This window comes from Danio aesculapii, chromosome 17 (genome assembly GCF_903798145.1).
Source record: "Danio aesculapii chromosome 17, fDanAes4.1, whole genome shotgun sequence".
Lineage (NCBI taxonomy): Eukaryota > Metazoa > Chordata > Actinopteri > Cypriniformes > Danionidae > Danio > Danio aesculapii.
In genome coordinates, this window is record NC_079451.1 from 47,303,894 (window position 1) to 47,331,155 (window position 27,262).

Genomic DNA, 27,262 nt, shown 5'->3' on the forward strand with positions numbered 1-27,262 from the left:
TCTCTTGTAAAAACACTTGGAACTTCAATGAGATATTTCGGATTGGATGCTTGGTCATTTCGTCTTATCCAATATCCATTGGGAGCGTGCTATCGCAAATAGACCTGTCAGACGAATGGCGCTCACTTTAACGTTAATTTTGCCGAATCACTGTGCCTATCACTGGTTGACAAGCTGTTATAATACGCGGAAAGCATATGTAAATAATATATTTACTATATAATGTAAATATGAGACGACAACGAACTCTGTACCGCATCGCATGCCATTCCCTCGCTATAAATGCTGGTGCTCCCATTTTTTCTGCATCTGAATATTTACAAACATGGTAATTTGTCTATATGGCTGCAGTCACGTCATCCGGGTGGATGCTGCAACCTGGTGGTGGATGAGGAGATTCCCCCCAATGTGTAAAACGCTGAGTGTTCAGAAAAGCGGTATATAAAATGTAGGGAATCATCATTATTATTATTATTATTATTAAAATTGTGCAAAAATAACCAACAGCCAAAAAACTAGTTTCTCCATTTTCCATTTATTGGAAAGAAGGATTGAGAATAAGAATATTAATAATAATAAACTTGACTTCTAGCCTTCACAGTTTTTAAAACTACATTCCTCATCTATAGTCCAAAACTACAGCTACTGTACATGTAGATCATTTACAGTATATAACAAAACCCAAACGTCTCACGCTGAGAACAAAATACTATCAATAAAATATGCAATAATGTGCACATTACAATATCAGGACAGACACGTGATCTAATAACTGAATTTACAAGCTCCAAATAAAAAAAACAGCTTTTATGAACGTAAACACTCTTGCACTGGATCTCACAAGTGTTCAACTACACAATTATGAAGCATTTAATAACAGTGGTAATACACAAAAAATAAAACAAGCCACTAATGTACAGTTCACTGTGATTATAAAGGAATAACTCATGGCATCCAGCCAATTCTGTAGCTAACAATGAATTTATTGTCATCATTTACACGCATTGATGAGAAATGGCAGATTTGCAGTCGTTTTAAATATTGATCTTAATTGACACAACTCCACAATCATATTCATAGCACCGAAAGCTCCTCCTGATAGATTATTTGAGTGATGCTACAGGGGTTTTGTTCATCGTCCGGGACGTTATTTTAGTTTATTGGAGTATACAGTACTAATGAACAGCCGTCACTGGTTCCTGATCAGGAACTGAGAGGTTCATGGTAATATTGCCTTTAACGCTTGTCTTGAATATCTGCTGATATCCCTGATGGACTGATCTCAGACCAGGCTCATCATGATAATGATGGTGATGGTGGTTAAACCTTGATGATGCTGACGGATGATGACGTCCTCTGAAACTGGAGGAAAAAAAGAAAAAGAATTTGGTCAGAGATTAGCAAAAAATAGTTTTGAGGAGAATTTGTTTAAATCTTTGTTTTTTTTAAATTATTATTCAATTTAATTATTATTCAATTTAATTATGCTACACTCCAAAAATGCCAACCCAGGGTCATTCCGAAAACGTAGTCCCGAGGACGTTTCTGGAGACCGCGAAATACGTCCCGGGAGGTATGTGTTTTTGCAGTTTTTGGTTTTCGCGAATCCGTGAGAGGCCGCTGTGTGTGCCTTTTTGGCTTCTCAGACGTCTCCCGCGAGTGCCGTTCGCGCCCGCGCTGTTCTCGCGTGAACCCACTAGAGGCCGCTGTCGAATGAACGTCTGTCTGTCCGACTGGCTGAATGATCAGCCGGCCGACCCACCCTCCTCCTTTCCCGAACCCAAGCAGTTTTACCGATTGACCCGCCCACCCTAAACCCAACCAACGATTTACAAAAGCCGTCCGGAAAAAGAAAAGCCCTCGTCCGATTTTTTTTTTCTTTTTTTACCACGTTTTCGGATTTTACCACATTCTCACCTTGTTATGAACCTCTTTGCTTTATTTCTTAGATTCTGTTTTAGTCTTACCTGATTTCTGGAACTGCTCTTCCCCTGACTCGAACCTGGTCGTCGTCATCGTGGTCAGCTCCTCTCTGCTTCTCGAGACCACCGACGCACAGGACAAGCTAACCGGACAAACTGGTTGCGGCGGGAAAGCCCTCCACACGAAGGTAAGCGGTCAGCCGGCGAGCGCTAAAAGGAACGTCATACCGCCCCGCAGCATTTGCTTAAAAAACGAAATGCAGCCATACGTACCTCCGGCTACATAATTCGCGGTCTCCAGAAACGTCCTCGGGACTACCTTTTCGGAATGAGCCTGGGTTGAAAAATGCTATCCAGATCCAAATGCTATCCCTTTTTTTTTTTTTTGAGCTGTATCAACACAACTCTTGAGGGTTTTTTTGGGGGACAACTTAATTGCTTTATGCTCAATCCACTTACATTTGTAAAAACTAAAAAGTAGCTTAATCAATTTGTGTTGGGACAACATGAAGGTATTGTACGGTGTGAAACCCAGCATTTTTTACAGTGTACATTGAAATTTAGAGTTCCACAAAATGCATTCAGGTTGTCCCAACACAAATTGATTAAGTTAACTTCAAAAAACTAAACAAAATGTCAAGAATTGTCTCGTTTAAGCTCATTTTACAGAAATAGTTTGGACAAGCAGCAAAATAATTTTTCGATTGTAGGTTTATGGTGGTATCATTTTATTTTCCTGTTGCATTTATTTGCTGAAGACAAATAATCACTATCATGATCACCTTGAATATGAATCAAATATGAATCACTATCACGATCACCAGTGATCTAATCCTTGCAGATTGTTGGGGAATCACACATCTGTCACTGAACAGGACTACAAATACAATCATGCACCTCACACACACCAGTTCCTGATTCCCCAATCCTCTGTAATTACACACAGAGCTGGTAACTCTTCATGGACTGATTACCTGGACTTTTTATTCACCTCTCTCACACACACACACATTCACTTTGCTGAGTCTTGTTCGCCTGTAACATTTCTAGTCTTTTCTTGTTTTTGTTGATGCTGTTTGCCGTTTGGGCGGCGGGGCGGCGCAGTGGGTAGTGCTGTCGCCTCACAGCAAGAAGGTCGCTAGTTCGAGCCTTGGCTAGGCCAGTTGGTATTTCTGTGTGGAGTTTGCATGTTCTCCACGTGTTGGCGTGGGCTTCCTCCGGGTGCTCCGGTTTCCCCCTACACTCCAAAGATATGCGCTATAGATTAATTGGGTAAGCTAAATTGTCCGTAGTGTTTGCGTGTGAATGAGAGTGCATGGGTGTTTCCCAGTGATGGGTTGCAGCTGGAAGGGTATCCCCTGCGTAAAAAACATATCCTAGATAAGTTTGCGGTTCATTCTGCTGTGGCGACCCCTGATTAATAAAGTTACTAAGCCGAAAAGAAAATGAATGAATGAATGTTTGCCGTCTGTACCGATCTCTTTGCCTGTGACCCCGACTACTCTTCTGGATTGCCCTCAAATTTAAGCTATGGTTCTACTTGGACTGTCTATTTGTGTAAAATATGCTGCATTTGGATCCTCAATTCTGTTATCACTTCACATTCTGCAACAATCATGATATTGACCTAAGCTGCAAAAAATAAAATAAAAAATACACAGGTAAAAGCAGCAAAAATACTTTATGTATTGCTTTATTGTGTATACAAGTTCAGGGCAAACAAATGTTTTAGGATAATTAAATTGCAAAAGGATTATAAGGTAAAATGGGCAACACTTTACTATAAGTCTCATTAGTAATGCATAGTTAAGATTAGTAATATTAGTAATTAGTAATGTTATTTAATGCATTAAAATCAATAGTGCGAAAAAAAAGACAGATTTATCACTGTTAACATTAGTTAAACAAATACAATTGAACTTTATTAGCTATTAACTCCATTTAATGAAACAATTTATGACTTGTAATAAGATTGACATAACGTGACCACAGTAATAGGTTTTCTTTTAAAGTCGCATGAAATCAAAATGCAGTCATTTAGGGTGGAGCTATAAGCCATTTAGGGCAGGCTATCAGTCATTTAGGGCGGAGCGATAAGGCCTTTAGGGTGGAACTATGAGTCCTTTAGGATAGAGCTATAAGGCCTTTAGGGTGGAACTATGAGTCCTTTAGGATGGAGCTATAAGTACTTTAGGGTGGAGCTATAAGTTTTTTAGGGTGGAGCTATCAGTCATTTAGGGTGGAGCTATAAGCCATTTAGGGAGGGGCTATCAGTGATTTAGGGTAGAGCTATAAGGCCTTTAGGGTGGAACTATAAGTTCTTTAGGGCAGAGCTATCAGTCCTTGAGGGTGGAGCTATAGGTCCTTTTGGGTGGAGCTATAAGTCCTTTAGGGCAGAGCTATCAGTACTCTAGAGTGGAGCTATAAGTGCTTTACGGCGGGCCTATCAGTCCTTTACTGTGGAGCTATAAGTCTTTTAGGGCGGGGCTATAAGTTCTTTAGGGTGGAGCTATCAGTCCTTTAGGATGGAGCTATCAGTCCCTTAGCGTGAAGCCAAAAGTCCCTTAGGACGGGGCTATAAGTCCTTAAGGGTCAAGATATTAGTCCTTTAGGGTGGAGCTATAAGCCATTTAGGGTGAAGCTATCATTCATTTAGGGCGGAGTGATAAGGCCTTTAGGGCAGAGCTCTCAGTCCTTAGGGTGGAGCTATACGTTTTTTAGGGCGAAGCTATCAGTCATTTAGGGTGGAGCTGTAAGTCTTTTAGTGGGTGGCTATAAGTCCTTTAGGGTGGAGATATTATCCCTTTAGGGTGTAGCTATAAGCCATTTGGGGGAAGCTATCAGTCATTTAGGGTGGAGTTATAAGTACTTTAGGTGGAGCTATCAGTAATTTATGGTGAAGTTATAATCCTTTAGGGTGGAGCTATCAGTCCTTTAGGGTGGAGTGATAAGTCCTTTTGGGTGAAGCTATAAGTCCTTTAGGGTGGAGCTATCAGTCCTTTATGGCAGAGCTATAAGTCCTTTATGGCAGAGCTATCAGTCATTTGTATCTGGCGATCAGGGCATCTCCTTTCTGCTCTCAATTTGTCCATTCTTCTGTCTTCCTTCATTTTGTTAGCAACGTCTGTCTTTCAACAATCAATCAGTTGCCAAAGAACAAAATCATGCACTGCCCTGAAACTATTTCTCATTTCATGAATGTTTCAAGTGGAGGTACCCAATGCCCATAATGCATTCCTCCTGTGAGAGTTCCTGTGCTGAATGAACTTCCACATTTGACCACAAGATGGCATCCACATTGAAATCCTATCAGTGACAATTCACTTGTTAAATTAACAATTGTACATGACAGAAATCAAAATACTTTCATTACTAACAGACAGTAATATGAGATATGATTTTAACATCTCTACTTTAAGCAACTAAAAGTTGACATATTTACATGCAACTGCATCAATATGCACAACAACAATTATATTGAATGAATATCCGCTGAATGCATAACAAAGCATGTTCAGATGCTAATTAAAAATATCACAGCAGGCAGTCCAGTAGCTCATATCCCTCATTTGTCAGTCGCTTTGTGTCTGCTAAATTAATGAATGCAAATATATGCAGATTATCAAGTGTCAAGTGAAAAAGTTACAGCACCCTATTGAATATCAGGCTTTTACATATCAAGACATCATGAAAAAAATCTGGTCTTTGGCAGGTCTTAAAAATTGGAAGATAAACAACATCAGATGACATCTCACAGTGTTTTGTTATTTATTTCACAAATATAAAGCTCAGATAGAGAAGCAATGGGTGACAAACTTATGATTCAGATCCTGCAGATGCACGTTTATCATGCCTATAGTCCTGATTTCATGAAGCTTCTCCATCTCTCAGATCATTCTGGAGGAGTTTTAGAGATTTCTGCATTTCAGTCAGGATGAGCTCTGGACTTTGTCTTACTATTAAACGCCTTGATGTTTAGTGTTTTCTTCTTCTTCAGCTGTTGTGTTGTAGATTTGCTGTGTTTGGGTTAATTTTTGAGTTTTGTCTCAGCTTTATCTGTGTGACGATCATTGTGTTCACACCAACCCAGGCTCATTCTGAGAACGTAGTCCCGGGGACGTTTCTGGAGACCGCGAAATACGTAGCCGGGGGTACGTACGGCTGCATTTCATTTTTTTAAGCAAACGCTGCAGGGCGGTGTGACGCCGTTCCTTTCGGCGCTTGCCGGCCGGCCAGCCGCCCGCTCAAACCGTGTGGAGGGCTTTCCCGCTGCAACCAGTTTGTCCGGTTAGCTTTTCGTGTACTCTGTCGGATTTGAGGCGCAGAGAGGGGCTGACCACGACTATGACGACGACCGGGTTGGAGTTCGGGGAAGAGCGGTTCCAGAAATCAGGTAAGAAAACAAAAACTAAATCCAAAAAATGAAGCGAACAAGTTCATCACAGGGTGAGAATGTGGTCAAAATCCGAAAACGTGGTAAAAATCAGACGAGGGCTTTTCTTTTTGTGGACGGCTTTTGTGAATCGTCGTTGGTTGGGTTTAGGGATGGAGGAGGGTGGGTCAGCCGATTGGCCGGTCGCACGGTCAATCATTCTGTCATCCAGGCAGACAGGCGGAAGGTCGTTCGACAGCGGCCTCTAGCGGGTTTACGCGAAAACGGCGCGGGGAAAAAGCGCGCACAGCGGCCTCTCGCGGATTCGCGAAAACAAAAACTGCAAAAATACGTACCTCCCGGGATGTATTTTGCGGTCTCCAGAAACGTCCCCGGGACTACGTTCTCAGAATGAGTCTGAGTTGGTTCACACACACACACCTGAAGCTCCAGACCAACACACTAATCAAACTAATGCTCATCATAAGTTCAGGCATTTGATTATTTATTATGCTAATATGTTGTTGTTTATCTCTAAACATAGTCACTGTTTCAATTTACTAGAACTTCTGTGTTAAGCTGCTTTGACACAATCTACATTGTAAAAGCGCAAGAGAAATAAAGATAATCTTGAATTTGAACAATGACTTGCCTAATTACCCTAACTTGCCTAATTAACCTAGTAAAGCCTTTAAATGTCACTTTAAGCTGAATACTAGTGTCTTGAAAAATATTCTGTACTGTCATCATGCCAAAGATAAAAGAAATCAGTTATTAGAAATTTGTCAGTAAAACTATTACGTTTAGAAAATGTGTTAAAAAATAATCTTTCTGTTAAAACATAAATATTTGACAATATCGGGGCTAATAATTCAGGATGGCTAATAACTGTGACTTCAACTGTATATGCAATGCAGTATTTTACCTTGCTGCCCAGGAGTCCTCCATTGTGGTACTCTGGAGTGCTCTGTCCAGACAGCGGCTTGCTCTTCTCTTTACTGTGGTTGTTGGAGTCGTTGTCTTTGATAATATCGTACTGCTTACAGAAGAGCACAATCACAGCTGCGCAGAGACACACATCAGATTCACTGGATCAGATACGCTTAATTCAAACTAAACCCTATCTGCCATCATCTGAACATCACAATTGAGTTTGAAAGGAGCAAAGTTTTGCTGAGGTCATTTAAAACTACAACAACAAGCTTTTACTACAGGAAAGATTTCAGTGTAAAAGGAATTCAGATGTTACAGGATTACCTGTATGTGCATTTAAATGTATCCTAGCTCTTAAATCAGCAATAGCTTCAGCGCTCTTGTTTCACTTTAACAGCTTTCAGCCTTACTTTGCTTCATATAATACATCATGATAATAAGTGCTAAACACTTAGTCCTGGAGGATGTGATGAAGACCACAACTCCACTTAGTCACAGCGTCGTCCAAATACACCTTTGTTTGTTGTGAATATACGCCCTCTAGTGGCCAAAAGTACATACTGTGGCTTTAAAGAGCCTCTATTATGGGTTTTTGAAAATTACCTTCCATGGAGTGTTTAACACAGCTCTAAGTGAATGAAAACATCCATAGGTTTAAATCTGAAAGTGCAGCATGTGTAAAACTATTGATTCTTTAGCGAACTAATTGACTCAGAGTCGAATAAACGAATCGAGTTGGGTTTGGATCTTTTGTTAGATCGTATTGACGTCGACACGGTACATCACCAAATATGTACTTGCAGTTCCCGTAAAATGTGCATGCGCTTTCTCTCCACACACTAGCAGAGGCGCGGGGGATCACGGGACTGATCATGACGAGAAGATGACGATCACTGACAGATGGAGATTCGGCTGACGGGGAATAAATTGTTAAAGTTCATTTTCACAACAACACCAATAGCCAATCTTATGTTGTGTTTGTTCCTGTCATTTTTCAGATTTTTGATACAATAACCTACACTGCAGCATGGGATTTGCTGGCCGTTTGCTATTGAAGGAGTAGCATAGACTATGGGACTTTGTCAGACTTTGACAGGGACTTTGTCAGTAACTGTTACAGTTCATATGGACCAGTTTCCTCTTCCTCCGGATCATAACATGTAAGTGTCATTAAAATTGTTGCCTCGTTTTCTGTAGTTTGCAAAAAATGTGTGTAATTGTGTGTTATAAGTTGTAATCACCCCGCGCGGCTTGTAATTACGTATCGATTATAGATCAGTGCTTGTGCTGTATCTCTCAGGTTAAATGTATACGGGGCTGTTCATATATCGCATCCAAAACCGTGTTAAAAATGCGACGCACGCTTCTTTCTTTACCGATTTAAATGCGTTTCTGAACTAGCGATCCTCTGCTGCTTGTCTTTGCTATAGCCACCATCAGCTGTTCCTCACACGCGGCGCGGTCAATTTTCAAATTGTTTAACTTTTGCCACTGTGTGGATTAATACTGAACGTGTGTCGTTGTTATTACTTGGGGTTAGGGTTAAGAGTAGAACAATATGTTGGTCTGTATTTATTGCATTCCTGCATTGGGCTCTCATATACTCTCTGGCTGCTATTTCATAGCCGTGGTGGGTTTTTCTCTCTGTCTCATGCTGAACGCAGTCGACCCATTGCAACAGACCGGGTCATCGGACCAATCACCGCAGATTAGCTTCGCGCTAAGGAGGGGGTTTGGGAACAAATGAATCGCTGAACGATTCATATGGGAGTCGCTGGGATAATTAGGTAAAAAATAAATGCAGATTATAAGACCATGAAAGTGTTTTTGACCTTGCGCGCATATCAGCATGTTGTTGGAGACCTCTAAAACCAAAATATGACCTTTTTAAATGCAAAATAGGCGCTCTTTAAATGCTAAATAAAATCCTTTACCTGCCCACATTAGTAGTACAGTCATGATGATGAGTATCTCTCCAGTTTGAAGATGTCTGGCAATGTCTAAACCCTCAACGGCAGGGTCATCTGATAAAAAAAAAAACACATGTTAGAAAATTGAAGAGAAAGTTATTCATTACAGAGGCTATATGAGATGGTTTTATGAGGATATTATTCTTATTGCATGTACTAGATTAGAGTTAATTGTCACACAATGTGCATTTCTGCAGCAGCACTCTGTCATTTACACTGTCTGAAATTCTCTACTTGAGTTCAGCTTTCTGCAAAGCTCCGCCCATTTTGATAAGAGTGTTCTGATTGGTCAGTTGAACCAATGCGAAGTGATCAGGTCAAATCAGGTCAAGCATGTACATATGAACATATATTAACATATACATATAAAGCGGAAACCTCCCGCTCTCCCTCGGGAAGCCAATACGGAAGTAACTAAAACTGCAATTCATCGACTCGCCTTGGGGGGCTGGCTCCAGGAAATCCAGGTCATTTCTGACTGCAATGGGAAATTGGCCATTTTTACAGCTGATAAAAACATGTTTACAGCCTGGTACAAAAGATGGCTTTGGTGCATATAGCCATGATTAACCTTCATGACAACTGTGAGGGGGACGAATTTTTTTATAACTCATGCGTTTCGTTTTATTAAGTTATATTAAGTCTGCATAATTAAGGGCGTGGCCCCTTGAGTGACAGCTAGGTGTAGTTGCTCGCTGTCTCATCACCTGATATTGTCGGCTAATTAGCCGATGAACTCGGCATATACATGGTATTTTTGTGTTAATTAATGTTTCTTTACACAGTCAATTGCCTTTTGGGATTATTTCCCACAATTATCAGATGATATGGCCAGGTCCAAGCAAAGTGCCAGCAGGTGTCTGGAGCTCCGCTCACTCTCCGCCTCTTTGCCCTTATTTAGTATCCCGCCAAGGGTGCGATTACGCACGAACAAAATGGTGACGGTTGGCCACACCCACTTGTAGCTTTATTTGCGCTCTTCAGAAACCTTTGGGTGACGTCACGGATACTACGTCTATATACGATCCATATATGATTATATCTGTGTTTGAACATGTATGTACATATTCATAATTCCAATGGCTGATAAAAATGTATATATGTAAGTGGACATTTTTGCAATACTTTGAAATGAATGTTGCATATGTGATATTTTATATATCTAAAACCAAATGCTATAATCAAATATGAATTTGTATGTCATATATGCAATTTGCTGATTTCCCATGTCTCAGGTTTCTATATGGGTCTGCAAAGCTAATAATCTTCCACAAAATTAAATTAATGAAAAATTATCTATTATCACAGTCAAACATTTTGCAAATGCTTGCAAGTTTGTTTCTGACTGATCAGTTCAATCATCTGACTTGTGCTTAAACTGATGGTACACTGTTATGGTTAACTCTTTGGGCCATATCATACACCCGAAGCAATAAGGAGCAAGGCGTGTATGGCGTGATTTGTTGCTAATTTCATAAGAGCGCAGATTTCATTTTCACATTTTGCTTCACGTTGTTTAAATAGCAAATCCATTTGCGCCACTTTGTGGACTCATGGGCGGTCATGCTGGTCTGAACAGGAGGTGTGTTAAGGCGCATTGTTGGTGTGTTGCTATTTTGAGGAACTGAAACAGACTGCGCCATCGACCAACTAAAAGCTGCTCTAAAGTCAATGATGCTGAGTTTTTGTAATTAAAAGAGCACGTTAGGCATCTATACATGGCTTCAAAACACACGTACACATTGCTTAATACACACAGGATGTACATTTACATATGAAAACAATTAAAGGATTCAAATTTAAGGGAAAAACTATATTATTTTCAACATAAATATAAAAGCCACTGCCTCCATGACTTCTTCACCTCGGGGGGCTTTTTTCAGTTTATTCATAACAATTTACATTTGTATAATGTTATTATTATTATCAGTATTATTTATTATATGAATATTTATATTTGTTTTAATGAATACAAGTTTAGATTTGTCCACCTGTCTGCTTTTGGAGACGTCTGCATCACTATATGGGGCATAAGAACAGGACGTGTGTTTGGAATAACTCAGTTTTCTGACCACACTTCATTATTATTGTTCATTTATTCCTTTGCTGGAAATTAGAACTGATTTTAGAAATAGCTTTAAAACAAGTCTTTGCGCTTAACAAACTAAATTAAATATGGAGGCTGATGGATGTCTTCAGTGGAGAGAGTTTCCACCGCTTCCTTACTCTACGAAAGTAAAGGGGTAAAGAAAAAAGTAAAGAGGCCGCGTGGAGGAGGCTCGTTCCTTATCCTCGCACTGCAGATGGTCTATTTAACAGTTTTCTTGCTAGTGAAGTGTTCAGTTTTTCCACATTCAAAGTCCACCATTTAAATAGCAAATGCGCCATGGCGTGACGCAAGTGAATCTAAAAAGGAATGAAAGATAAGGCTCTGATCACACCCATAACACACCCATAACTCATCAAGAGAATAAGCACAACCCTGTTAGACCATGCGCCATCCGTAAAATAAAATAGAAAACGTGGACATGCCCTTAATGCTTTTGCACCATGCACTTTAGACTTTGTGCGTTAAAATAGAGCCCAAAGTGTTTACAACTTGTTTAGAATCCTTGGAAGCTAAAGCTTGATATTATGTTAATTACTGTTACATTTCTGAGAGGTGATTGGCCAATCACAATTCATTTGGTCAGCTGGCCAATCAGTTTTTTGGAAGGCGGAGATTTGTACAAAGTGTTCAGACCTACAGCTTTTTTCAAAGTGAATGACACTGTATGACATGTTTACCTTGATCCATCATGGTGGATTGAAAATGTTCAGACTTTTTAAGCGTCCTGAAGTGAATTTTTTTGCTGGCCAGACTCTCTCCATAGAGTCCCACAGACTGGACCTGGATTATATAATCTGTGTCTTCATCCAAATCCCACAGTATACAAGCACGACTGGTCGTGTTGACCTCACGAATAAAACGTTGCATCAGCCCATCCTGACGCTGGAACACACACACACACACATTTCACACTTGAGGATTCATCACTTGTACATTTATTGCCGATATTACATGTCAGGCTTCTTCAATTATAATAAAAGCCTGCAGGGCTGGAGCTCATTGTAATAACTTTGTCTGACCTGCTGAGAGATGGCAAAGCCAATTACGGTCTCTCCCTCCGGAATATTCCAGGACACCGTGGCCGAATCGGCCCGCAGGTGAGTAACAGAGACATTGACAGGAGCAGCAGGGCGGTCTGGGAAACACAAATCACCAGCATGAATCATTCATCAGCAAAAGCACAACACACATCAACACACAACTGTAGATTAAAACTGACATTAGGGCTGCACAACATACTGCAAAATTATCGTTATCACGATAATAGTACATCAAATATTCATATTGCAGGGAAGTTAAATAAGTTTTATGTGCCAAGCATTTGTGTGCTGCATGCATAGTAGGCCTGCACAATATATCGTTTCAGCATCGATATCGCAACATGTGCATTCGCAAGTCACATCACAACATCTGCAATGTTGAGTTGGGATTACACTTGATCAGCAATGAAGAATATACAGTGTTATTTTACATTCATAGGGATGGGACAAAATATTGAGTTCAAAATTTACAGGTAGTGCTATACTTGTGGGGACATTTGTTGCCCACAAAGTACAAGGTCCAGAAATACACATTTTTTCCCAGCAACATATTCATTCATACAGATTAGACCTGTATATGCGAAGTTTCTAAAAAATAAATAAATAAAAAAATTGGGGCAGCATGGCAGCTCAGTGGTTAGCACTGTCGCCTTGCAGCAAGAAGGTTGCTGGTTCAAGTCCCGGCTGGGCCAGTGGGCATATCTGTGTGGAGTTTCCTCTGGATGCTCTGGTTTCTCCCCCAGTCTAAAGACATTCGGTACAGGTGAATTGAATAAATTAAACTAAATTGTCCATAGTTTGTGTGTGTGTGCGTGAATGAGTGTGTATGGGTGTTTCCCAGTACTGGGTTGTGGCTGGAAGGGCATCCGCTGTATAAAACATATGCTGGATAAGTTGGTGGTTCATTCCTCTATTCAACCCTGACTAAAACGAGAAGAAAAATTATTAAATTAATTATTAGAAAAACTAATTAGTGGCTCAGTGGTTAGCACTGTCACGTTACAACAAGAAGGTCGCTGGTTCGAGGCCCGGCAGGGAGTGTTGGAGTTTCTGTGTGGCGTTTGCATGTTCTACCCATGTTGGGGTTTCCCACACAGTCCAAAGACATTCGGTACAGGTGAATTGAATAAACTAAATTGTCCGCAGTATGTGTGAATGAGTGTGTATGGGTGTTTCCCAGTACTGGGTTTCGGCTGGAAGGGCATCCGCTGCGTAAAACATATGCTGGAATAATTGGCGGTTCATTATACTGTGGTGACCTGTAAAATAGAGAATATGCCAAAGGAAAATAAATATATAAATTAATAAATTATTAAACTTTATAAATACCATGTTTTTTTTAAGTTTCCCAACAAATATATGCACTAAGAGTGTGTGCTGTCCTTGATAAAACACTCAACATTTTATTGTAAAATGAGAAAACGTTCAATTTTCTTGACAGTATTGCTGCTTTTTGATGAAAATGTTTGATGAACGTCTGACTAGAACGTTTAAAAACCATCCATGGATTTAAATAATTTTTCCTTTTTTTTTTTTTTGTATTCGTGTATGTATGTGATATAACAGTGCTTTCTTGATTTTTTTTCTTGTGTAATAAATTAAACTGTATGAGTATATGGCAGCCTAAAGACGCCTCTCATATGGAGAATGAAGTCACATGCATTGCTCAGGTGTGAGTTTCTCACAGACTTCAACAGAGTGTCAAAATCTTGATGGTTCTGTGGGTCTCGTTTGATCTGATCTTTAATTTGTTTTCATATTGGATTCAAGTCAGGTGATTGGCTAGGCCATTCTACAGCTTGATTTTCTTTTCCTGAAAGCATTAGAGAGTTTCCTTGGCTGTGTTTGGATCATCGTCTTGCTGAAATGTCCACCCTGGCTTCATCTTCTCAATCCTGCTAATGTAGATGTTGGACTGAAGCAGCTGATATTCCTTTACGCTGAGGAGGGGCAGAGGGTTGCTGAAGAACTACTGAGAGATTTCAGCTGCTGTCTGGGCTTTCACTGCCTTTCTATGCCTCCCTTTCTTCATGTGTTCAATACTTTGTTCCTGTGTCATTGTATTACACAGAACTTTATTTGTAAACTAGTTTTTTTTCTTTTCATATACATATTTTTTGGTTGTTACCAACATCTGGTGAAAATTTTAAGTCAACAGCACCTTTAGGAATATGTTTCTGAGAAAAATAGTGACATGCTGAATACTTATTTCCCCCACTGTATGTAATCAGTATTATTCCTATTGTATTGATGGGGTTATTATACTCTGTCTAGCCTTTAAGATTAACCAAATAAAGCAAAAAACTAAAGTTTTTCATGCTAACATTTTTAAAACACCATTAAAGACAATTTTGTTAATGCTCATCATCACTGTGAGAGAACCTTGGCCAATGTTCTGAGAATGTTCCCTGTCTCCTGGTGTACTGTTGCATGCGAAAGGAAGATGTTTCAAGGGGTATTTTTAGATGCTTTGTAGTATTTATGGATTCGCTCTGTCTCTGCTTTCCCAAGACATCCAAGGATCACATTGACATCGGCTCAATGAACAACTACAATGATGAAGTTCATAAATATGCAACACTTCTGTATTTAGCTGATTCACTCTGCTGGGATGTTATGCTAATTTAATTCTTCTCTATTAATGAGATAAGCATGTTGGTCAAAATGAGTGAATATCCACAGCGCTTTGCTAAATCGGTGAATCGCTAAATCTTTTTTTTAATGTAAAAAATCTGTGTGACAAAAAAAGGACATGCAGTGGGGTTTGGTTTCAAACGCATGCAGCAGAAATTCTTAATATGAAAATAATGCTAACACTTTACAATAAGCTAATATTAGTTAACGTATTTACTAACATAAACAAACAATGAACAATACATTTATTACAATATTTGTTTATGTTACTTAATGGAAACAAAGTTGATTGTTAGTTCATGCTAACTCATCATAGTGAATTATCAAAAGCTAACAAGCATGAATTTGGATTTTATAACATTATCTTTTACTGCTGCACATTTTATTTGTCTGTAAAATGCCTTGAGATGCTAATTTTAAAGGTGCTTTACAAAAAAGTCCATTTGTATTATTAATAAATGTTGAATTATGATTAATAAATGCTGTACACCTATTGTTCATACTTAGTACATGTTAGTAAATACATTAACTAATGAAATCCTATTGTAAAGTGTGACCAAAATAACTGAATAAACAAACAAATGCACTTGGTGAAGTTTCACAAACTAGTTTTGAGAGGAGCACGTGATATGATTGATCGCAGCTGGAGTCTCATCTATAATCATTAGTAAGCCAATCAGATTAATCCGAACTCACTATAAGTAGCCTGTATAAAACTACTGCCTTATCTTATCTTTGCCCCCTCCACCCCCATCCACCCCTTTCCACGGGAGCTCTCGAGAACTACCTGATCTCGTACTCCATTACATGCTCATTATCTCCGAGCTCGGGGTTCTCTCCCGGGACAACATGCTAAACTTGCTATTATTATCAAGCAATATCTAAGTCTGAACTCTTGAAGAAGCTTTAATCGTGTTATTGCTAAAATCTGTTTAGTAAATGCAGTAAAAAGTAACATAAATAACAACATACTTGATTAAAATGTTGTATTTGTGAAACTATTAATAAAACTACAATTGTATCTTAATGAAAAAATAACACTGATTTTCCAAGCATGCAACTTCAGATTATACAAATTTATTCATTTTAATTAGCAGTTTAATTTATTTTATGAATAAATACTTAATAAGATTTAATTAAAAAATATTACTGACCTGATAACACGTGGATGCAGTCATTAAAACAGTGCTTAAATGGAAATAGGAACCTATATAATATTTTTATAGGTGGAGATTAGTGTTGGGTCGATAGACTATGCCATCGTCCATCACCAATGTCTGATAGACAACACAATGCTGAGTCTGCATCATGATCCTCCGCCCCGCCCTCGCCGCAGTAACCCGCTCATGAAAAACACACACTTAGGCCCGGTTTACACTTATACGTCTTAGTTTTAAAATTGCATTTTAGAATGAACACAATCCACGTCCACACTCTGTCATGCGCTCTAGTATATGTGCACGTCTGAGCTCTAGCAGTCCGCGGGTGCTTTGAGCACAAAACCCCAGAGAGCAGTGCACATCGGACAGTTTATCAAGGATGTACCGCTGGATCGCATCTCACTATTGTTGTTGAATGGTGTTAAGTTAGTGGAGATATTAAAACAGTCACTATATATGGGTGGAAATCGTGCATTTAGAGTGATTGGGTGGATTTTGTAAGGGTGTAAATCATGTATAAAAGTAGTAAACAAAACGCAAGCAAGAATATTTGTAATAGAGCAAAGAAAAAAGTTAAAGAAACAGTGCTTTATGGTTTATGGAAACAGTATTGAGGTGCATAAATTGAATAATGAAATGTAAAATAACACTCTATAGTCGTCACTGTAAATGTTATAAATGTTGTACATTTTTGTGCCCGAATACTTTAAATTATTGAAAACACATGCAAATGATAAAGATTTACTCTGTTATGGTTATGCTTATTCACAAATCTCATGTAATCTAAATTGTGCTGATCAACTATAATCTTTCAACATTGCAGATCCTGCGATGTGACTATTGCAGACACACACATTGCGATATCGATGCTGAAACGATACATATAATATCTTATAATAATGGTTTTTGTAAGACCTGTCATTAATTTCCATTGCATTAAACTTTCCATTTAAGATATAGGTCAGTGTATCTTCTGGTCATTGGATTTTCATTTTAGAAACAGATATTGAAAAATGAAAAACGGGCTGTTTTTTGATTTTCGTTTTACAATTAAAAAACGAAAATTGAAATTCAAAGCATTTTTTGATTTTCGTTTTTTTAGAATTTTAAACGAAAATCATAAAACGACTCTTTTTTCATTTTCATGATGAAAAACTAAATTCAAAGTGATTTGATTTTCATTTTTTATTTTGAATAACAAAAACTAAAATTACCAGAAAACAAAAACGAATAAAGACTTATTTTTAAATTCCGAAACCAGATAGGCAAACGCATTTACGATGACGCAATGCTGTCTTACACAGGCTAGCCTACTATAGGCTATTATTTTTTTCCACTTAATAATGTTATAAAAGGTATTTTCTTGTTATAACTGTGTTTTGTTAAGACATATTTTCCTCATTGAAGCCGGATATATAAAAACAACATAATTGACGACATATGCATTATTTGTTTTCTGAAAATAAAATATATTGTTAAAATCACTTCCACTTCAGGAGTGACAGTAACATTGGACATTCATTTGGAATCATTCCTCATCTCTTTGTGTTTTATATATATATATATAAAAAAGCAGTAGGCAATTTTTTAATAATTTCAATATATGTATTAAAAATCTGCTGCTATATTTGCACTTGGCTATATGAAATCATGCATAGACCCGCACACAACTCATCTGCAAGCTTAGTGATAGTCCGTTTTTTAGAAGACATGGGATGGTTATCAGGGTGTTATCAGTGTGCAGCATGCTTCCTTTCAGATAAAATTAATTGTTAATTTTTATTTTTAAATATTATGATTTATTGAAATCTGCGTAACAAACAACTGTGTTAATGCCTCCCTCACCTGAAATGATTGGTGGTAAAACTTCGGGAAGTGGAAGTATTATGGTTTTAACAATATTAAAACATTCTTTTCAGAAAAGTGTTTAGTAAATTAACCTAATGCTTGCATGTAATGTCAAAATAAAGGTTGTTTCATTTAAAACATGCTAACTAAAAATAAATATGTAGCCTATAACCGGCCCTAATATGAGAAATATGTTGTCTTAATGAGGAAATATGTCCTAACAAAACACAGTTATAACAAGAAAATACCCTTTATAATATTATTAAGTGGAAAAAAAAATAATAGTAGGCTAGCCTGTGTGTGACAGCATAGCGTCATCGTAAATGCGTCTGCCTATCTGGTTTCGGAATTTAAAAAACAAGTGTTTATTCGTTTTTGTTTTCTGGTGATTTTAGTTTTTGTTATTCAAAATAAAAAATTAAAGTCAAATCACTTTTGAATGTAGTTTTTCATCATGAAAATGAAAAACGAGTTGTTTTTTGATTTTTCGTTTTAAAATTCTAAAAAAAACAAAAATCAAAAAATGCTTTGAATTTAATTTTCATTTGTTAATTGTAAAACGAAAATCAAAAAACAACTCGTTTTTCATTTTCAATATCTGTTTCTAAAATGAAAATCCAATGACCAAAAGATACACTGACCGACATCCAATGATTTCTTGTAATTAATATAAAACTGTATGAAATTTAACCAACTAAAGTTCTTAAAAATCCACATGCACATCAATGACACTGCCGTTTTTATTTATTTTCTTAAGTGTGCTTTTCTAACCAGAGCTCATGCATATATAGGAAGATTAAATGCCATTCAGTGATCAGGATGACTTACGTATGCATAAACCAGCATATATCAACCTTCTCTTTGCAAATGTTACATCCAGCAGCAAAGAAAAAGTGCTGATAAATTGCTGATAATGAACTAAAAATGTGCTGAATTCAATTGAAAGGTCTCTCCTGAACACCTTTTTTGTGAACCTGCACATTTTTTGAAAAAGCAGGCTTAAAGATTCACTTTTTTGCACAGTAGTGCTCTAATAAAGCCCTTCTGTAACATGCACTATTTAACCAAAACCAAACTCTGTCTCCATTTCAAAGTCAAACAGCCCATTGTAAATAATTCAGTCCCGGACGGCTGGTCTGGCAGGAGGAGACACGTTCACAGAGCTCAGCAGGACAGCAAACATTGCGTCAGATGATGAGTAACCCCACTCATGCTTTTATCTTGTTATTTGCCGACAAAAGAGAAATTCATCTCAATGCGGTGTGCCAAGGTCAATGCTTGATGAGCATACATCAGTGCTATCGTTTCTGGTAAAACCGCCTAATTAAGAAGAAGTGCGTGCAAGGAGCTGCCAGTCTTTCAATTAACTGAAGTTGGATGTAATTACAGCTTTGGCAGTGTCTGCGCATGCTGTAAGCCTCTGGTGTCGCTCAGTCCTCTTTAAATATGTTTTAAAAATTTGTAAAAATTGCAACTTCATCGATATATATCACTGAAAAAAAATGATTCAAAAGACGATTCCTTGGGTTTACAATTTTTAAAGGGCACCTATGGTAAAAAATCTACTTTTCAAGCTGTTTGGACAGACATATGTGCATGTATGGTGTATAGACTGTCATATTGGGGTGATATAAACACACCCAGTGCTTTTTTTCAATTTAACAACATAAAAAACGGTGGACCAATTGGAGCGGTTTTCAAATCGACCGCTACTTTACGTAGGAGAGTGGTCCCCCCCGCCCACCAATATTGATTGACAGGCGCGTCATCATATCCTCAGTTTGTTATTCACGTCCGCCATTTTCAGCGTGAGTCGAAGCAATATCACTAAAGGAACACGCTAGCTCTATTTTTAGATGCAAGGCTCATTGGGCTCAACACAAGAGCAATATTCTCCACATTATCGCTCTAATCGGAGTTATTGGTTGTATCTTTAGGTAGGTTTGCAAACATGTGTACTTCTCATTCAGTCTACCTTATACTTCAGCCATTTGCATTTCTCACGATCTCAGAAGCTCCCTGTGATCTTAACTAGCATGCGTTTTAGAATTCTAAACATCCCACATAGCAAAATATCTCTGGCCCAGCTCTGGCCCACACAATCAGCTTTTGCTTGGCCCACATGCCGCAGTGAATTACGGTACATGACTGGACCATATCTGGCTTCCAGACAAGGGCCAAACACGGACCATATCTGGGCCAAGTCTCAGCCGAGTTAGTAACCCATAACTGAGCTTAAAATGGGCCAGATATGTTGGTGTGTCACGACTGCAATGAAATTGATAAACCCATAAATCATTGCACTTTAGACTTGCTATGAGTGAGCTTTTTTCTCAAAGTGACCTGATTGGTAGAATTTCTTTCTTTATTTTAAAATAATAAAAATTTATTTTAAATGTGGGTCAGGACAGGCCAAACTTACATGGCCCACATATCAAGTATTAACATCTGGGCCAAATACTACATTTTACTTTTGGCCCGAGTATTGTTTGCCACCTTAAAGACGGTGCCACCTCTGCCAAACCAGGGCCAAGTTTGGCCCACATGCTGTATGCCAGTGCCGGATAAATGCCTGCTGTGCCAGATTTATGCCAAATCTGGGCCAGAATTCTTTGCTACCTGGGATAGGTTTCTATTAGGGTACACTCACGGCGACGGCTGGGCGCCGCGGACCGCTGCAGAAACCTATGTTTAAAATTCAGAAATGCGTGGCGCGACGATTCGAGACACTTCATGTTTCTGGTGCGCCACAGAGAGTGTCTGGTGTGCCGTGTCGCAGCTTCGAGGGGCGCATCCGGTGCCTCAGTCAAAGTTAATTCAGTGTGCGTGGTTATTAGTTTCTGTGTACAAGCTCGGCACTTGAAACTAGCACACAGTTGGCTGTAAAACTGTACAAAGACACAAATGATTTTGTACTCTCTGCTTGGTCTGTGTCCGAGTCGTACATGTATGACCCTCTCTCTCCTCCGTCTGCCTGTCAGACTGTTGCAAACGCAGAGCGTTCATGGCCCCGCCCCCTTGTTACGTTGGGCGGGAAGCCGAAACTAGTCTACATGTGAAGCAACACACCCATAAATCAGCGAACTGTGGACACGCCCCCAACATGACACTTTTTAACACATTATAATAAAAAAATCTGAATTGTGTTTTGAACTGAACCTAAACTGGCACACTCAGAAGAACCATAATATTAATATTAAATCATAAAAAAGAGGTAAACTATGAGCCCTTTAAGTTAAGTGGTTGTAAGCAATTTATTCAGGCTGAATTTAAACAAATTAAGTTGAACATTATTAAATTTAATATGTTTGTTTAAATTCCACCCAAATAAATTGGTTGCCACCATTTTGCAGAAAAGATTTTTTCAGTATGGCACGAAAATTGATGTTTTTGGAAAAGTGTTACGTTCCTGTACATTCCTTTGTGGTGTTATTATTATTTTTCCTCGCTAGTCTCTCTCTCTCTGTGCTCGCTCGCTCTCCTTCCTCTCTCTCCCGCTTCCATCTATACAGTGGGCTCCGATTGGCTACCGCTGCCCAGCTGTTTGCTGTTTCCCCCCTGACGTCACCCACGTTCTCCAATCCAGCCGCTGCCACCGTGGCATAAAAGTAGTGACAGGACGCTACTAGAGAGGCTCCTGAATTTCTGTGTTATGTAGTGTATCAGTGAAATTTGCTGTCCGTTTTCTGTGTGTTACAATTTGGTGTATGTCCGTTGTTATTTGTCTGTTCTCCATTTGTCTGTCGTCAGTGTTTTGCGCATCTGAGGTTGGAGAGTGGGACAGGTAAGAATGTCGCGCGACATACATTGTGCACACGTAGTTTTGGAGTTTCACTGTTGTTAGACACACTAGGTAAGGGGCGTGCTCCACCCACTGTACTTTTATTAGAGTAGGTTAGGTAGTGCATAATAGACGCGAAGATTTCTTTTCAATAACTGCTGTATTTTTCTTTTGGATAGTTAGGGTAGATGTTGGGCCAATAGATTGTTTTGTTTACTTTATTTCTATTGTTTGGACGCCGCCCGCGTCTCATCTCTCCAACTCTCCCATCTATCTGTTCAAACATCTTGTGTCCCATTTGTTGTCTGTAATTTCAATATATTCTTGTAAATATTTAATGTTCTTTCTATATACATATTTTTGCATTAATTATTATCATATTTTTGCATTTATTATTATCACTATCTTTGTAAATAAACTCACTTTATTGCATTTAGTCTTGGTATTTTGTTCCTCACTTGTTGATATTGTGTGTTTGCTTATGTGTTTCACCCAAAATTAATGTTACTCTCCTTCCCCTTTACTCATCATCTTGAGTAAACTCGCACACTTGCTCAGCTATCTTTATGGGGACTTCCCATAGACCTAATGTTATTATACTGTATAGACTGTTTGTCTAGGCCTGTCAAAATATGTCATTTTTGTTGTGCGATATATTGTCATAGAAATGATTGCGATAGTGTTATTATTGTTATTTTAAGTCCAATTTATGTCTGTGTTTATATAATGTTTATATATTTGTCACTTTTATGGAAGTGGAGTTCATTTGGATGTGAAAATTCACCTTTTCTTTACCTGTTAGTAAGCATTGTTTGTAAAAGAGTTGAACCCTGAACACACTGACGTCTCCAATGGAGATTACAGACGCTGCGCAATCAGCTAAAATGTTGAAGACATTTAATTTTATGTAAACATGATGGACGATATATATTGCATCTCCAAAATGATTGAAGTCATGTCCATGTATTGCATACGTCGATATATTGATTATTGTGACAGGCCTACATGTCTATAATAACAAGGAATAAAAATATTGATTTCAGTATTTATGCTGTACAGAAAGTATGCTGGTCCAGCCACCAAGAAGACCACTTTTAACCCAGGAAGAACCCTGTATTCTCCCAACCCTACCCCTGAACCCAACCCTCACAGAAATCACTGCATTTTTACATGATCAAAATGTATTTATTTTCTTCATTTGGACCAAAAAAAAGTTCCCACAAGGTCAAAATTTACTGATATTGCTATACTTGTGGGGACATTTGGTCCTCGCAGTGTAAGGAATATAAGGTACACACACACACACATACAATGTGGACCTGATTTAAAAACTTAAAAGCTTACAGTATTTGTGGTCAAATTATGAAAAATCAAATAATTTAAGACATTTTTGGGCAGCTCATATGACAAATTAGCCATGAAAGAGAAAGTAAAACTAAAACATCAAAAGACCAAATAAATCTTCCCACAAGGTCAAAATTTACTGATATTGCTATACTTGTGGGGACATTTGGTCCTCGCAGTGTAAGGAATACAAAGTACACACACACACAGACACACACAATGTGGACCTGATTTAAAAACTGAAAAGCTCACAGTATTTGTGGTCAAAACATGAAAAATCATATAATTCAGGACATTTTGGGCAGTTCATATGACAAATTGGCCATGATAAATAAAGGAAAACTGTAAAACATCATAAGACTAAATACAAATGTTCCCACAAGGTCAAAATTTACTGATATTAATATACTTGTGGGGACATTTGGTCCTCACAGTGTAAGGAATATAAGGTACACACACACACACACACACACACACACACACACACACACACACACACACATACAATGTGGACCTGATTTAAAAACTTAAAAGCTTACAGTATTTGTGGTCAAATTATGAAAAATCAAATAATTTAAGACATTTTTGGGCAGTTTATACGACAAATTAGCCATGAAAGAGAAAGTAAAACTAAAACATCAAAAGACCAAATAAATCCCCCACAAGGTCAAAATTTACTGATATTGCTATACTTGTGGGGACATTTGGTCCTCGCAGTGTAAGGAATACAAAGTACACACACACACACACACACACACACACACACACACACACACAGACACACACAATGTGGACCTGATTTAAAAACTGAAAAACTCACGGTATTTGTGGTCAAAACATGAAAAATCATATAATTCAGGACATTTTGGGCAGTTCATATGACAAATTGGCCATGAAAAATAAAGGAAAACTGTAAAACATCATAAGACCAAATACAAATGTTCCCACAAGGTCAAATTTGACTGGTATTGCTATAGTTGTGGGGACTTTTGGTCCTCGCTGTGTAAGGACTACAAGGTACACACACATACAATCTAGGCCTGATTTGAAAACTGAAAAGGTCACAGTATTTGTAACGAAAATAAAAAAATCATATAATTCTGGACATTTTTTGGCAGTTTATTAGCCATGAAAGAGAAAGGAAACAGTAAAACATCATAAGACCAAAATAATGTACCCACAAGGTCAAAATTTACTGGAATTGTTATGCTTGTGGGGACATTTGGTCCTCAAAGTGTAAGGAATACAAGGTATATATACACACACACACACACACACACACACACACACACACACATAATCCAGGCCTGATTTAAAAAAAAGAAAACCTCAGTGTTTGTGGACAAAATATGAAAAATCATCATTCAGGATATTTTTGGGTTATTAAAAAGTAAGTAAAACTGTAAAATATCAGAAGACCAGATACATGTTCCCACAAGGTCAAAAATTTACTGGAATTGCTATACTTGTGGGGACATTTGGTCCTCGCAGTGTAAGGAATACAAAGTACACATACACAATGTGGACCTGATTTAAAAACTGAAAAGCTCACAGTATTTGTGGTCAAAATATTTTTAAAAATCATTTAACTCAGGACATTTCTGGGCAGTTCATATGACAAATTAGCCATTAAAAGAAAGGAAACTGTAAAACGTCATAAGACCAAAATAATGCTCCAAATTTACTGGTATTGCTATACTTGTGGGGATGTTTAGTCCTTGCAGTGTAAGGAATACAAGGTATACACACACACACACACACACACACACACACACACACACACACACACACATACAATGCAGACCTGATTTAAAAACTGAAAAACTCACAGTATTTGTGGTCAAAACATGAAAAATCATAAAATTCAGGACATTTTTGGGCAGTTCATATGACAAACTATGAAAAGAAATGAAAACTGTAAAACAACATAAGCATAAAAACAGACAAACACACAAATCAAATAAGAGCTATATATGTCTATAGAATTTTGCTGTTTAAATAGATTATGGGAAACTTTCTGTATTCCGGTGTGAAAATAATACAAATCTTTGGCACTGCTGAAATTTTTGCATTGATGCTGATCTCTAAATACACAGCTCTGGGTAAAACAAATATCATTTGTATAACTATAAACCATAATGACATTTACTAAACCTCTGACTATTTTTCCCAATATTTAAGGTTGGGAAACGTGGAATATTTTATAGTGAACTACTGTAATTTTCAGCACATACATGCACAAATAAACATTTTACTCAAACACCTACCTGTTAATGGCAAATCCAGAGAAACAACAACTTTTTAAAGAAGTTTTCCCTAATCCCAATGAATGTATTTATATCTGAAACACTGTTCTCGGTCACTGGAATACCACCATACCTTTTTTCTACAAAGTGACATTAATCTGTCACATTTAACTGATTTTAAATACATAAAATTTCATTGAAATTCCTACATTAACATAAACTAATTAGTAAATGGATTTACTTCATGTTTATTCAACTTATATAGAAATTAAATTCATATAAGAACATGAAACTACCTCAAAACACCAAAAATGTCAATAAAATGGCATGATATAGAGATAATTAATTTAATAAAAAACAAGTGTGACTCCTAAATACATAATTCCAGAGGGTTAAATGACATTTAGTGCACTGAATGGTGTGCAAAATGCTCAAATCTTACACGAATGACTGCAATATATTAATTTTAGGTGATAAAAACAAGCTGTTTCATGTATTAGATATTATAGACAGATGTTTTAAAACATAATGCATTCAATTTACCACACCGAAGGCAGCAGGTAAAGATTCCTTCCCCCTTTATAATATACAATATGTCATTGTCTATAGCACAGACACTTTAATGCCATGATCTGACATGCTGCATCTCAGCTCACTCTCTCAGCACTATCTATTGGGCCATTAAATCAAAGACAACGACTAACAGAGTAAAGGCAATCTCCTTAATGTCCTCCTCCGCTGGCTCGAGAAGGGTTTACATTAAACAGGATTATATAACACAGCTCCTATGCTTATAGACTGTAGTCATGGTGACCAGAACATCGGTAAGTATTCGAATTATGACGAATTCGCTTTTTGAATGGAATGGAACGGGAATGGAACGCGTTTACTGTGTATCGTCATACACCCAAAGCGCTGAGAGGGGGGTCTTTTCGCACCCAAACATGAATAAACAAACACACACAGTACAAATGTAAGACTCATTACTGACGGAATTGAAATAAGTTACTTACTCGCCCCTGCAAAGCAGATGTGGCATCCAAACAAACACAGACCGAGGCTCATAAAAGTGACTAGCTGAATCATATCGAGTTAATCCAAAAGGGCGACTCCAATTTCCGAAGAAAAGTAACCCGACATCCTCCAACTGTTACATTATTATCATCATTCGCGCGTGTTTTCTAAAGCACAGCTGAGGGAGAAGACAACCAGCGTGCTCGCAATGCACCTCAATGTGATGTTGCCATCGAAATCCGCAGCATCAACTGGAAAGCGCGGCGTTTAATGAGTAAATTGCGCGCTTGAGGAATCACCTTTGTATTTAAACCCCCCAAATAAGCTTCACCACAGAAGTCGTCAGCCTCGCCACCAGTTACATTCGCGTAAACTGAAGAATGCGCGCGTACGGACGTCCATCACATCATTGAGCTCGCGCGCGCGCCTTTTCCCTCACTTATTTTATGCGCTCGTGTAAGACGCTTTAAGAATACCAATAAATCAGCGGCTCCGCATCGCGTTCACATGACCCACAGGTGGCCAGTTACTCATTGATTCTTCTCAGCAGTCACTCATTCACCTTCTGTAGCCGCGTGACGCACGTACCCGCATCGGCATGGATGCATGCAGTAAAAAGCCGCCAAAAAACACGAGCTATTTTTGACGCCATTCAAACTTGCACATCGGTGGTCCAGTGTAAACAATAAGATGAAGGGGACATAGAAAGCAGAGTAAAAAAAACGGCGTCTGGAAATGACTTCATGTACAGTCTGGTTTGCAATGTGTGACCCTGGACCACATTTTTGATCCATACAATGTATTTGGCGATCCACAAAAATACATTGCATGGGTCAAAATGGTAGCGTTTTTTATGGCAAAAATCATTAGATTATTAAGTAAAGATCA

General features: G+C 38.2%; 1 protein-coding gene across 1 annotated transcript; it reads right to left on the reverse strand.

The window, feature by feature from the left end:
• Window positions 1-553: 553 nt before the first annotated feature.
• On the reverse strand, window positions 554-26,922 carry fndc4b (fibronectin type III domain containing 4b). Its single transcript, XM_056476529.1, has 6 exons — window positions 26,374-26,922; window positions 12,327-12,442; window positions 11,985-12,189; window positions 9,162-9,251; window positions 7,220-7,356; window positions 554-1,362 (listed from the first exon to the last, which is right to left on the reverse strand). The coding sequence occupies exons 1-6, from the start codon at window positions 26,444-26,446 to the stop codon at window positions 1,321-1,323; spliced, it is 663 nt and encodes a 220-aa protein (XP_056332504.1). The 5' UTR covers window positions 26,447-26,922; the 3' UTR covers window positions 554-1,320.
• Between the last annotated feature and the right edge of the window lie 340 nt (window positions 26,923-27,262).